This window comes from Salmo trutta, chromosome 20, assembly GCF_901001165.1.
Source record: "Salmo trutta chromosome 20, fSalTru1.1, whole genome shotgun sequence".
Classification (NCBI taxonomy): Eukaryota; Metazoa; Chordata; class Actinopteri; order Salmoniformes; family Salmonidae; genus Salmo; species Salmo trutta.
The window spans coordinates 40841177-40856079 of record NC_042976.1 but is presented as its reverse complement, the minus strand read 5'-3'; the positions used below and the strand labels follow the sequence as shown (position 1 = coordinate 40856079).

The window sequence follows — 14903 nt, the reverse complement described above, 5'->3', positions numbered from 1 at the left end:
ACAATGTAGAAAAGAGTAAAAAATTAATAAAAACCCTGGCATGAGTAGGTGTGTCCAAACTTTTGACTGGTACTGTATGTCTACTGCAGTAGCGGTCGCTGCCGTTTAAGATTAGTAAGGACACATTTTTTTTATGAGCATTGCCTTATTTCTATTACAGCATATTGGATCACTGTCATTCATAATACATTCACCAAGTTTAACATTGACAGGTTTAGGCTACTACATGATACTAAAATGTTCTCTACATATGAGGTTGAAATTCATCCAAAAGGTGTTCGATGGGATTGAGGTCAGGGCTCTGTACAGGCCAGTCAAGTTCTTCCACACCGATCTCGACAAACCATTTCTGTATAGACCTCACTTTGTGCCCCGGGGCATTGTCATGCTGAAACAGGAAAGGGCCTTCCCCAAACTGTTGCCACAAAGTTGGAAGCACAGAATCACCTAGTATATCATTGTATGCTTTAGAGATAAGATTTCCCTTCACTGGAACTAAGGGGCCTAGCTCGAACCATGAAAAACAGCTCCAGACCATTATTTCTCCTCCACCAAACTTTACAGTTGGCACTATGCATTGAGGCAGGTACAGTTGAAGTCGGAAGTTTACATACACTTAGGTTAGAGGCATTAAAACTTGTTTTTCAATCACTCCACAAATTTCTTGTTAACAAACTATAGTTTTGGCAAGTCGGTTACGGCATCTACTTTGTGCATGACACAAGTCATTTTTCCAACAATTGTTTACAGACAGATTATTTCGCTTATAATTCACTGTATCACAATTCCAGTGGGTCAGAAGTTTACATACACTAAGTTGACTGTGCCTTTAAACAGCTTGGAAAATTCCAGAAAATTATGTCATGGCTTTAGAAGCTTCTGATAGGCTAATTGACATAATTTGAGTCAATTGGAGGTGTACCTGTGGGTGTATTTCAAGGCCTACCTTCAAACTCAGTGCCTCTTTGCTTGACATCATGGGAAAATCAAAAGAAATCTGCCAAGACCTCCACAAGTCTGGTTCATCCTTGGGAGCAATTTCCAAACGCCTGAAGGTACCACGTTCATCTGTACAAACAATAGTATGCAAGTATAAACACCATGGAACCATGCAACCGTCATACCGCTCAGGAAGGAGACGTGTTCTGTCTCCTAGAGATGAACACACTTTTGTGCGAGAAGTGCGAATCAATCCCAGAACAACAGCAAAGGACCTTGTGAAGATGCTGGAGGAAACAGGTACAAAAGTATCTATATCCACAGTAAAACGAGTCCTATATCGACATAACCTGAAAGGCCGCTCAGCAAGGAAGAAGACACTGCTCCAAAACCGCCATAAAAAAAGCAAGACTACGGTTTACAACTGCACATGGGGACAAAGATCGTACTTTTTGGAGAAATGTCCTCTGGTCTGATGAAACAAAAATAGAACTGTTGGGCCATAATGACCATTATGTTTGGAGGAAAAAGGGGGAGGCTTGCAAGCCGAAGAACACCATCCCAACCGTGAAGCACGGGGGTGGCAGCATCATATTGTGGGGTGCTTTGCTGCAGGAGGGACTGGTGCACTTCACAAAATAGATGGCATCATGACAAAGGAAAATTACGTGGATATATTGAAGCAACATCTCAAGACATCAGTCAGGAAGTTAAAGCTTGGTCGCAAATGGTTCTTCCAAATGGACAATGACACTAAGCATACTTCCAAAGTTGTGGCAGAATGGCTTAAGGACAACAAAGTCAAGGTATTGGAGTTGCCATCACAAAGCCCTGACCTCAGTCCTGTAGAAAATGTGTGGGCAGAACTGAAAAAGCATGTGCAAGCAAGGAGGCCTACAAACCTGACTCAGTTACACCAGCTCTGTCAGGAGGAATGGGCCAAAATTCACTGAACTTATTGTGGAAAGCTTGTGGAAGGCTACCCGAAATGTTTGACCCAAGTTAAACAATTTAAAGGCAATGCTACCAAATACTAAGTGAGTGTATGTAAACTTCTGACCCACTGGGAATGTGATGAAATAAATAAAAGCTGAAATAAATCATTCTCTCTACTATCACTCTGACATTTCACATTCTTAAAATAAAGTGGTGATCCTAACTGGCCAAAGACAGGGAATTTTTACTAGGATTAAATGTCAGGAATTGTGAAAAACTGAGTTTAAATGTATTTGGCTAAGGTGTATGTAAACGTCTGACTTCAACTGTAGCGTTCCCCTGGCATCCACCAAACCCAGATTCGTCCATCGGACTGCCAGATGGTGAAGCGTGATTCATCACTCCAGAGAACGCGTTTCCAATGCTCCTGAGTCCACCGGACACCACTCCACCCGACGCTTGGCATTGTGCTTAGGCTTGTGTGCGGCTGCTCCGCCATGGAAACCCATTTCATGAAGCTCACGACGAACAGTTCTTGTGCTGACGTTGCTTCAACAGGCAGTTTGGAACTCGGTAGTGAGTGTTGCAACCGATGACAGACGATTTTTACACGCTACGCGCTTCAGCACTCGGCGGTCCTGTTCTGTGAGCTTGTGTGGCCTACTACTTCGCAGCTGAGCCGTTGTTCCTTCTAGACTTTTCCACTTTACAATAATAGCACTTACAGTTGACCAGGGCAGTTCTGGCAGGAAAGAAATTCAACGAACTGACTTGTTGGAAAGGTGGACTCCTATGAAGGTGCCATGTTGAAAGTCACTGAGTACTTCATTAAGGCCATTCTACTGCCAATGTTTGTCTATGGAGATTGTATGACTTTGTGCTTGATTTTATACACCTGTCAGCAACGGGTGTGGCTGAAATAGCCGAATTCTCAAATTTGAAGTGGTGTCCACACTGTTTTGTATATATAGTGTATCATAACCGCATCTAGCTCACCATATTAGCTAAAGTAACGTCATAGTCAACATAGCTAATATAACTAACGCATTAGTAAACCCTCTACAATCATGCAGTACAGTGTAGTACACAGTTTAGCAGTTACACCGGTGGGCCCCGGTGGCAATAAATTAGTATAGCCAAAAGCTTACTTTGACTTGGAAGAGTTCCAGTGTTGGATATCCAGCTAGCTAACATCCCTCTGTTTGAGAAGGCTAAACTAGCTAGCTGCGTTTGCTAGCTAAGTAAGTGAAAGTGAAAAAAATGAAGAAAGATCTTTCTCTCTATCTCTTGCTTCTCCTTTATCTTTGAAGAAATGTATTTGTTCAAAACTATTGTCTTTCTCTCTCTTTGAGTCTACTATTCTCCACATTTCATGCACTGCAGTGCTAGCTAGCTGTAGCTTATGCTTTCAGAACTAGATTCATTCTCTGATCCTTTGATTGGGTGGACAACATGTTAGTTCATGCTGCAAGAGCTCTGATAGGTTGGATGATGTCTTCCAGAAGTTGTCATAATTACTGTGTAAGTCTACGGAAGGGGGTGACAACCATTTACCTTCCTAGGTTTTGTATTGAAGTCAATGTACCCAGAAGAGGACTCAAGCTAGCTGTCCTCTGGCTACACCATGGTGCTACCCTACAGAGTGCTGTTGAGGCTACTGTAAACCTTCATTGCAAAACAGTGTGTTTCAATACATTATTTGGTGACCTGAATATATTTTGTATAGTTTTATCTAAAAAGGATAACTCTTGAAATGTTTAACTTTTTATTTTTATGAAATTCACTGAGGAGGATGGTCCTCCCCTTCCTCCTCTGAGGAGCCTCCACTGGTCTACTGCTTTCAAAGTTATTACATAAAACATATAGCCAACTGTAATTGTTATTTCTTGTGAATGCATTTATTTACCTGAAACTTCATTTATTATTTTCTTTAGGAATTGAGACTGACAATGAAATAAAACTAAAGATTTGAGCAACTGCTCTACGGACTTAAAGCAACTCTTTCTGTTTTCATGAGGTATGACAAACATCTCACCTATGAGTGAACCTACAATCACAGAAAAGCCTGCGGTGAGATCCGATCTCACACGGCCACAAATCAGTTCTTTTAAGCATGCTGTTTTGACATGATACAGCTGTCTCTGCTGAATCGGCAGAACAAACAAATGATCAGGAAGCAGGCCCCTCCCACGCAGTGTATACCTTTCAATTTCGTTTTGGCTCTATGCCAGATCAAACCCTACAGACATCAGGGCTCTTACACAGAATCTAGCAGCTTCACTAATAGATGACAACTATACACACCATTACAGTGTACATGCGCATTTATGGGAACGGTATACATAAGCCTGCAACACCCTTTGATGGTAAGGAAATCAGCTACTTCGTCAGTTAAAAGGAATCAGGCACTTACAGCACATAGAATCATAAGACTGCCCTCCGTTTTTCTCGAGACTAAGAGCAGCTATAAGGTTTAACACAACAATACTTCCTCTGAAAGGCTGACATCTCTCTCCCATCCATTTCCTTCCTCTCCGTTAGCTCGCTCAGAATGAGATCCAGCAATACCACGGAACCCTACAATTCAAGTGGAGGAAAGAGAGTCCCAGCAGTACCAGGAAGTCTTTACAAACAGCTCTGTATATTTACCTTCCTGCCTGGATGGAAGGGGTGAGTTAGGGGGCCAAAGCCCCACTGAGGCAGCGACATAATCATTTTCGACGACTCCCAGCGCGTTAGGGTGGAAACAAGTAAACCACAAAGACAAACGTGTGTGTGTGTGTGTGTGTGTCACACACAGGAAGACAAATGATAAAGGCATGGGGGTGGGGTAGGAAAGCTCAACCTAAGGTTCTCATTATCCAAGATTGAGAGTAGATGAATGGAAAGTCTTTCCATACTTTCAAATTCATAAAATTAAAATAATAATATGATAAGTCAGTTAGGAAAATCTCACACAAACATTATCAACGTATTACATTCGATTAGTCTTAAAAGAGACTCTGCAGGCCATCAGGTGTATCAAATTGCAGAGACAATTCAATAAAAGCTTTTAGAGTGGATGCTACACTCGTGATAATGTTCGTCTTGTAACAGAAACGTTTACTTCAGAAAAACAGCACTAAAACTACCCAAATTCCTCATAATAAAAATGTAAATCAGTCTTAGTTTTGCCAGAAGTCTGCTCTGCAGACAGTTTTTCAACAATAAACAGAGAGGAGCTTGGACAGGACAGGACAGAGTTAACATGCTGCACTGTAGATCCCCATGACAGACAGCACTCTGCCCATCTGTCTCCAGCACTCACTGGTCATGTGATGTCATGTGGCAAGTGATCTATGTTTGACTTACAGCACAGAGGGATAGAATATCAAACACTGATGTTTTGCTGTCAACAGCACATTGCTCAATCAGAGAGATTTGGCTTAATTTTTGGTCAGTTGAGAGGGGTTGTAATAGAACATTGCAAACTCACTTGTCACGTTTTCTTCATGTGTTGATGGTGAAAGACACATTCATATTTGAAGAATGTTTGTAAGAATTCTAAGGACGTTTCATCTAGTGCCCAAAACTTAGCAATGACTAAATGTAGAGCATGCAATTTATTCCAAATGGGAAAAAATATATATTTTAATTTCATACTATTGTGGCCACAAATTAGACCTTTCTTATTTATTGTTTTACTTTGAAAGCAAATAGTGAACATTGACTCACCCACATCCATGATCTGATATTCAGTTGATTATAAGCAGAAATAATTAATATCCGTATTGCTAGAAAATACATGATTGACATGCACTCATTTTCAATAATCTTTCCTATTCCCCGTTTTTCATAATCAATTTCCCCTTTCATGAATTATTTATCAATGAAATAGCCTGATACGAGATGTTTATTGGTTTTCCTCATAAATAACATATGTTCTCATGAAAAAAGATAATAAAGGCCTTGATGAGAAGTGAAAATGTAAGTTTGTTCAACCCTGACTACGCTCTGCCTCCATAATAATTGTCTTTGCAAAGTAAAAATCAACAACATAGATTACAATATTCCTGCTACATTACGATTGATATTATAACTGTTGTTGCTTTATTTAATTGCATACTCATGTACATTATTTACACGAGAAGCAATGAATAAGACATTATTACCTTTATGGCTCACGTGTCACCATTGAAACCTTTCTAACCCCGATGAGGCTTTTCAATGTATTCTCTCTTTTTATGAGAGCCTCTTGGCAGAGAGAGACTCAACAGCAGGGTGGGTTTTACTGTGCACCGGGTAGGCCATCATTTTGCTCATGTCAAAAGTCGCCAAGAATGAGAATCATAGGAGCACAATGGGCGCTCTTTCAGCCCTGCGCCAACATAAAGAGCAGCACCTCTGTGCTGTTCAATTGTATACATTCCGCTGCCAAGCAACTCTCCAAACTTTATTGTAAACATTGTATAGGGCTTTTTCAGGCTCAGCATAATGCCATTGTTCACAGTCTCTGTATGTAATGTCCGATGGCAGTTAATGTGTTCACTTTTCATTGATTAAAGGCTTGTGTTGACAACAAATAATATTGATTTTTATTTATTTCAGGACTGGGAGCTGTGAGGATTTTAACAGTGATCGAAGCAGTAAGGACCATCTGTTGTTCAACTGCAGATCTGTGACCCCCTAGTCTAGCTGTTCAATCCAATACTGGATCACTCACATAGATAGATATCACTTGCACTGACACCAGTGTTCAAGTACTCGGTTATTAACCTAAAAGCAGCCTGTTCTGCGCCACTTGAATTCCTCAATCCCAGTACAGTAGCTGGTCTCCTGCCGAGACAGAAAGTTGCTTCAAAAACATGCTCCAATTTTCTGTGCTTTGTCAATGCTTTTCATTCCTGTGACAGTATCTCATAACAAATTGACAAAAACAAGAACCCGAACAATGAATAATGCAATATTTATGCACGGGGGGAGGGAAACATCAGATACACACCTAAATAGACGGCATGTTTACAGCCATGGAGAGAAATCTGTGCCAGGCCCCCGCAATAAGACAATAACAGAGCCATTTCATTTGGATCCCAGCAAAGAGGCCAGCAGGACACAGCAGGACAGTGATAATGTAAACCACCATGTCAGTTATTCACAAAGCAGGGCCCTGTTTGAAGTGGACAAGCCATTTCTGTATTAAGGCCACCCCACACATATCTGGTGTGTCATAAAACAAAGTGAATGGGGCCACATCCCTTTCCATGCGGAAATCAAATGAATGGCCCTATTCTTGAATCAAATTCAAAGAATGAGTCTTTAGTCAATGGAAGAATGGGATTAGAAGGAAAAAACACTGAGGAATATTGCTCATCATTAGGAAGATGAGTTAAGGCAGCGTTTTATGACTAAATGACCAGCAGCTGTGAATGCAGGTGATGTTGGCAAATAAGCTAATACTTTCTCTTCAAATGATATCTTCAAAGAAAATAGAAACCTGTAACCTGCTCTTGCTAGTATCACTTCAAATGATATCCAAATGGTAAATAAACAGCCCATGCATTCATAACACAGCTATAATAGGCTGTGTTGCTAACACAATGTAATTCTAAAATCCTGTTTAATGTCCTTTTCATTGGATCGACACACTCCGATGTCTGTCACTGTTTGAAAACATATCCTCATTTTACAGTCGCATACTAAGTAGCCTACAGGGCTGGAGCTCTGGGACCTTGTCATTTAATAGGCAGCCAAGCTGATTAAACATGTATGGAGCCTAACTGATGCAAAGTATTCTGTAGGAGCCTCTTGATGATCATAGGAGATGCCTGTAATTCAACTAAGGACTGCCAGTTGACCCCATATGCCCTCTGATTTTCAGCACAAAATGTATTAATGATGCTCTAAAGACTTCTATGAAACCTGACTTGCGCTCTTGTGACCATGAATCAATACAAAATAGAATATCAAATACTACATAAACAATTCATAATAGTTGAATAAATTGGGTGTATCTTGATCTAATACTTAAAGGTCCAATGCAGCCGTTTTTATCTCAATATCCAATCATTTCAGGGTAACAATTAAGTACCTTACTGTGATTGTTTTCAATTAAAATGGTCAAAAAGAAACCAAAAAATAGCTTCTTAGCAAAGACCAATTTGTTAAGCAAGGATTTTGCTAGGACTGTCTTGGAGTGGGGAGGGGAAAACTGAAAACTAGATGTTATTGGCGGTGAGGTTTGGAACTCGCTTTCTTATTGGTCACCAGGCAGGCCAAAACCATCTCACAAAAACTGGCTCTTACACTAAAAGGGCATTATCACAAGTTTCACAGTATTATTCCAATAGTATTATTCCTCATAGTGTGGAAATATATATAAAACACAAGAAAATCACGTTGTTGACTGCACTGGACCTTTAATTATACGGCAGTGTTTAAGGGATTTGGTAATAACAGTAATCCTATAAATTGAATGTCCTTTCAATTAGCTAACCCTGGAGAACCACAATCTGGCCAATGTGAATCTAAATGATCCAAGTCAATAGTAACAAATAGTAACAACAAATATGTATGTCAGAAGAGTTTGACAGGTGTGGAGATGCACTAAATGAAGTCATCTCAACATATTTTCCTGAATAGGCGATAATATGCGTTTCAAATAAACATAACCCTAACGAACAAGAAATCTTACAGACAAAGTAGAGTACAATAATCGGGGCAGATGATGAAGAACATTTTCTTATCATTTGTCGAATCTAACCGCGCATTGATCATTTTACAATGTAGCTACTTTTCAAGTACATAGAACACTGTTTTACTTTACCTTCGCTTGCAGGTATTGGGGGTAGTAATATGAGTACTGGGGGTACATCTGTTGTTGCCACGCTTTTCCCATGAATATAGAAATATGAACTAGTCGGTTACTTCAGTATTTCCGTCTATTCCGTTTTCCCGAAGTCAATTCTGTCGTTGGGGCGGGAGACCTCACCCTGGAACCAAACAGCGAAACAGTGGAATGTCCCAATGTCAGCCAGCCTCCACGCAAATGAACTGCGTTTCTGCGTGGGAGTTGGACCTGATTCGGGTAATGGGCTTTCTCTGGTGTGCGTACATTATGACTAGAGCTAAAGTGGTCACCGCAAATGCTGACCAGTTGGCTATGCATGAAACATTCAGAATAGTTTAAAGACAACAGTTTTATGCATTTAGATAATACAATTTGTAGTTGAAGATACAATAACGAAGATTCAGTCAATGATGAATTGGAAATTCCATAGGCCTACTCTCCAGACATCGGTCTCCGATGTTGGACAGGTACTCGCCTTTTCACCAGCAATCCAAACATTGCCATGTGACATCAATAAGTGAAGGATCGAAATTTACAGAATGGTTACTTTGGAGAAATTGAAATGCTTTTTCAATGTCAGTCAAGGGGAGGGTTTAGTTAAGTGATAATGCCAGAGAAGCCGGTGTTTTGAGGATATATTGGCACGGGTGTTCATCTCGGGGAGGCAAACCGTGCCAATATATCCTCCAACCACCGGCTTCGAGGGCATTATCACTTTTATACAACGAGTTACCAACATATTCAAATAATGATTGACATATTTTAATACAAAATATATATTTTAATTAATTTATTCATGCTATTTCATTCTTCCACAAGATATAGTCCCGACCGAAATCTAAGGTTGCTACCCAAGCCGACTGGTCGTTTGTTCTGTCGTTTAGGTTGCCAGAGACACTACCCAGTCATGAAGTATTTTTGTTCTGTATCTATGTATGCGACCCAGTTGTTCCTACTAAATGTTCCATGGCCATACTGGCTGGCAACGTTCTTATCCCCTGCTTGCTAGCTAGCCAGCCAACTGCTGCAAATTTAGTCACGTCAAACAGTGCAGCCAGAATATCAGCAAAGTATCCGCATTTGCGTATGTTTGAGCTGTTTTCTAGTGACATTTATTTGGATACACCCATAAGCATTTTGCTACACTCGCAATAATACCTGTTAACCATGTGTATGTGACCAATAACATTTGATTTGATTTTAACAATGAGCTAATGATGCGCGATTTCACCTGGCATAGAAAATGTGCTCTCTCATCAGGACACTGTTGTCCAGAGGTGCTAGCCAACAACACAGCTAACACAATCACTTCAAACTCAAGCTGGAAAGACTGCAAACTGTCCGCATTTAATTTGGGTTTTACCAGTTTTCTGTTGACATTTCTTTGTGTATATCCATAAAAATGATGCCAGAGTGATATAGAACAGAGTAAATAGGCATTTCAACATCATAGATTTAGCCGGTGCTAATTTTAGGATTTTAAACTGCATGGTTCAAGCCCTGAATGCTGATTGGCTGACAGCTGTGGAATTTCAGACCTTATACCACGGGTATGACAAAACAGTTATTTTTACTGCTCTACTTAAGTTGGTAAACAGTTTAGAATAGCCGGCTGGAATGCGGTTTTAACAAATCAGCATCCAGGATTAGATCCACCCATTGTATTATATTTTTAAAGTCGAGTCCAGGGGAGGGTGATGTAATTTGTTATTGATGCAATTTCAATATTTCTCAGTGTTTTAGAATTAGTTGCTTATTAGGCTATATATATCGATGTGTGCCCGATGCCGCCCCTCATCTCTGATTCTCCGCTGGGTCACGCAATCCATAACCTATAGGCTATAAATTGCACCAAAAAAAAATAATTAAAAAAGACTCGCAATGAGGGGCTATGCCATAGGCCTACCTTTTTTCCAAATCAAATCAAATTGTGTTTGTCACATGCGCCGAATACAACAGGGGCTCCTGAGTGGCGCAGCGGTCTAAAGCACTGCATCTCAGTGCAAGAGGTGTCACTACAGTCCCTGGTTTGATTCCAGGCTGTATCACATCGCGCTGTGATTGGATGAAGAACAGTTTCTAAAACTGGTCTGTCCAAGAAGTGAGGCTAAACGGTAGACATATTCTCTGCTATTCATTTTGTTAGAATTATTATTTTGGGTGTAGGGGAGGGTCAATTGTTCGTTTTTTTAAGCATTCAGGGAGGGTTTAGTTAAAATATCTTTTGCTGAAAGGAGAGGTCCGATATTTTCATTTCAGAGTGGTCCGATTTTCTCCATGTAATGCGTATATAGCATTCACTCCCTAAGTGCTTGACCGTAATGAAGCCCTCATATTGGTTCAATGAGTGATGGTACACTACACAGTACACTACCTTTCATGGCATCAAAACAAGGCAAATAAAGTCATTAACTAAAAACTAAGTCTGATATCATCACAATGCACAGATCACATTATGCACATTTAATCAAACCAATCTATCACAGTTGTATACCAACACATATCTGCCAAGCCAAGAACAAGTACCATGATTCTACTTCGATAGCTTTTCTTTAAATCACCATCATATCCTCACATATTAGTCATGGAAACTGCAAGGGAAGGGAGCATATTATGTCGGGTTTTTGTCAATGAAACACATTTATGTGAAAGGTCACAACAGGAAATAGGCTTACAATGGTCGCCAGATTTGGCTCCAGGGATGTTCTTTGAATTAGGAAAGTCGTATTGAAGTACTATTGCATGAATTTGTTATCAACAAATTGTTCAGATAGTAAGGACACATACACAACAGTTTTTGTAGAACAGAGTTCAGGACACAAAGCCACAGTATCACTAAGGATGCTCAGAGAGGTTACTGGCAGGAAACAGGATATACTGTACAGTATCATGCGCATTCCTCTGCAATACCACAACTCCAATAAAAATGGAGATACATTATAATCACCACTTTTCCTTCTCAGGAATATGAAGCCCTGACATTTGGTTCTCGATTGTTTAGAACTGTGGGGAGCTTTTCCGAAGTTCAACCCCAGTCCTATGTGGTAACGGTCAGGGACCAGTGAGAGCAGAAACAGGAAACTCCCATCGCCCAGCCAGGAAAGGCTTGGTCTATTTCTGCATGACGCCACTGATTTAAAGACAGAGGACTCATCAACCTGATTTGAATAAAACATTATTAAAAATTCCTCCCAAAAATATCCATACACAGGAGTAGTAATATTCATCTTCATTAAAGTGCAGGCAACCATGTCCGGGCATGGTCTTATTGCTGTCTGTTGCAAATGTTGTTTGAATCCATTAATGAGGATGAAGAGCTTCTTCTCTCCTTTGATCCTGTAGTAATTAGAGCAAGCTAGAGCCACATGGAGCCAAACTAACCTTCCACAGGTTTGCGGCAGTGACTGTTTTGGGCCACTATTACATAACACTACTACAGTATATTGTAGTAGTGGTTATGACTCTTTTGTGTCAAGTACAAAAAGTGGTCCTGAAAATCAACCATCAGAAGATTTGCACTGTGCTTCAAACCAAGATGGGGAAATGACAAGCACACGGCACGTTTGTTCCAAACAATTATCCATGTTCATTGCCCTTCACCATTGCCATCTAACTGGAGCTCTGTAGGTAATGGCATGACTATGGACTTGGTTTATCCGTTACATTTTAAAGGCTCAGGAGGGTCTGTTACGGGTCACTGGTTGTCTTGGTGCTCCCTTCATTGTCAATTTATTATCTGCTGTCTATGTGTCCTGCTACTCACTTCCAGATGTACATAGATGACATGCTCATTTATCAAACTGAATAATTCACTACAGGGGCCAGGGCAAAATGTGTACAGGTGAAAAATAGCCTCATACCCCACTCACATTATCTCCCACACGATGGATACCGACTTATAACGTAATCACTCTACTGTTGGACCAACCAAAACATATTTGAGTTGGGGGTCTGTTTCCCATAATTTTACATTTTTACACAAATAATTGACTAAAAAGCCAAAATGTAGTGTAATATTTTCTGCGACCTCCAAACCCTTGTGGATTTCATTTGACTTTAGAGTTTCATTTCAGGATTGCTTCTTAGATTCTTGTTCTCAAGGTTCCTGAAATATGATCTGTGACATTTTTCTCAGCATTCCTCTTCCCTCCCCCCGGCATGCTTGAGCTTTTTCTCTCTCTGCTCTGCCCTCAGCCTGATCTCCCGTTTCTGCAGACCTACAGCAGTTTGTTTATTTTGCTAGCTTCGAAGACATGGGGTAAACCATCAGATGGGCCAAGATTTACGGGCGTGCTTAGGTCCGGCTCCAGAGGGCTGTGCATCCAACAGGACGGACCCCATCTCGACTAGAAGTGGAGTGTCCCTTTCAGGGATGTCATTCAAGACTCACTCATGTAAAGAACATCGTGCAATAAAAATATCTGAATTTCCTTGTCTGGAATCGGCAAACCAGAACAAGACATCCACGCCTTGCTTGCATTCATTTAAGGACTGGCAATGGAGATATAATGAATCATGCTGAATGAATAGCCTCTATATAACAACCTGTTACAAACAATCAATAAAATGTTTATAAGTGCCATTACATCTGTAGCAGAAATTCAATTGACGGATTGTGCCATCAGTGTTTGAATTCAAATGGGGCCCAGCCATTTAAATGTTTCAGAGGAGTCATTTTGCTAAGAAGGCAGTTGGGGAATTTACTGTGGCATACACTCAGTACCCTTTAATTAAAGTCTAAGGATATTGCCAACGGTGAACATTCTACAAACATACTATAATCCTGTCACAGGATACCGCATGACCTAATATCCAGGAGAACGAGTGCAACAACGAACCTTATTTGACCTCACCGGATGACGTCTTATGATTGAGTTAAGAGACCCCTTTAGAGACCCTATTTAGAGACCTCCTTTAGAGACCCTATTTAGAGACCCCCTTTAGTGACTCTTTTCGAGAACCCCTTTAGAGAACCCCTTTAGAGACGCCCTTTAGAGGCCCGTTTAGAGACCTCTTTTCCCCCTAGATTTTTACACAAAAATGTATGGGGTCCTTCTTTCTATATCACTGAAGGCTTCATGGCAGGGCGTTACAAGACAAGCAGTTTTAGAAATTCTTCTTTTGACTGCATTGCATTTCTTCTCTGCACACTTTATGATGCATATTGCTGGGTCAAAGAGTTTTTTACTGTACATTTAGTGAACACTTCCAATATATCTTGAACATAGTATGTATGACACCTTTAATTATTTTGAGTTTGAATAGTCATTGAGATTATATGGAAATGTGGACGGAGCCGACTTGAAGCCAATGACTGTCAGTTTTCCTTTGATCTCATAAAAATGTGTGCAAATGCATGAAGGAAAGCAGCAAATCAGATTCCTGCTTCGGCTGACTGTGTTCAGACCTAACCAAGTGGGTCGGATCTATCTAGAAAAAGGTGACAAGGTTTGTGTTACAGAACACGCTTGGTTTATGATAGCATTGACATTTAAATGGAAAATTGGCTTTATGGAGGTGTCAAGTTGACACAAATATGCTGGGGGGAGGGGCAGCACATGGCATCTGTCAGAATTGGTTTACATCTAGTTAATTTGGGAGTATAAAGTAATTCTGTATGCATACAGAAACCAGACGGAATATTGATGATAGGCCTACCTATACTTCTTTCAAGAAGTCTAGCATTCAAAATCAAATAAAATGTTATTTGTCACATGCACCGAATACAACAGGTGTAGACCTTACAGTGAAATGTTTACTTACAAGCCCTTAAGCCCTTAACAACAGATCAGTTTTAAGAAAAATAAGTGTTAAGTAAAAAAAATGTAATTAAAGAGCAGCAGTAAAATAACAGTAACGAGGCTATATACAGGGGGGTACTGTTACAGAGTCAATGTGTGGGGGCACCGGTTAGTCGAGGTAATTGAGGTAATCTGTACATGTAGGTAGAGTTAAAGTGACTATGCATAGATAATAAACAGAGAGTAGCAGCAGCGTAAAATCGGGGGTGGCCAATGCAAATAGTCTGAGTAGCTATTTGATTAGCTGTTCAGGAGTTTTATGGCTTGGGGGTAGAAGCTGTTAAGAAGCCTTTTGGACCCAGACTTAGCGCTCCGGTACTGCTTGCAGTGTGGTAGCAGAGAGAACAGTCTATGACTAGGGTGGCTGGAGTCTTTGACAATTTTTAGGGCCTTCCTCTGAC

The 14903-nt window shown here is 40.4% G+C and overlaps 1 protein-coding gene and 1 long non-coding RNA gene across 5 annotated transcripts in view; one reads left to right on the top strand and one right to left on the bottom strand.

Annotated features, from left to right (window-relative positions):
* rbms1b (RNA binding motif, single stranded interacting protein 1b) overlaps nt 1–8851 on the bottom strand; it is a 64420-nt gene extending 55569 nt beyond the window's left edge. For 3 of the 4 annotated variants that reach the window (XM_029703302.1, XM_029703307.1, XM_029703303.1), the window contains exon 1: nt 8678–8851. In XM_029703302.1, coding sequence (XP_029559162.1) covers nt 8678–8749 — 72 coding nt within the window. In that variant the 5' untranslated portion in view covers nt 8750–8851. Of the gene's footprint in view, nt 1–4524; nt 4650–8677 lie in introns of those variants that run through there. The other variant, XM_029703304.1, reaches the window with a different exon arrangement.
* A 30-nt stretch (nt 8852–8881) lies between these two features.
* On the top strand, nt 8882–13283 carry LOC115156071 (uncharacterized). The gene is made up of 2 exons (XR_003868177.1): nt 8882–8938; nt 12896–13283. It is a non-coding gene; the product is annotated as an uncharacterized LOC115156071 (long non-coding RNA).
* Nucleotides 13284–14903: the final 1620 nt, after the last annotated feature.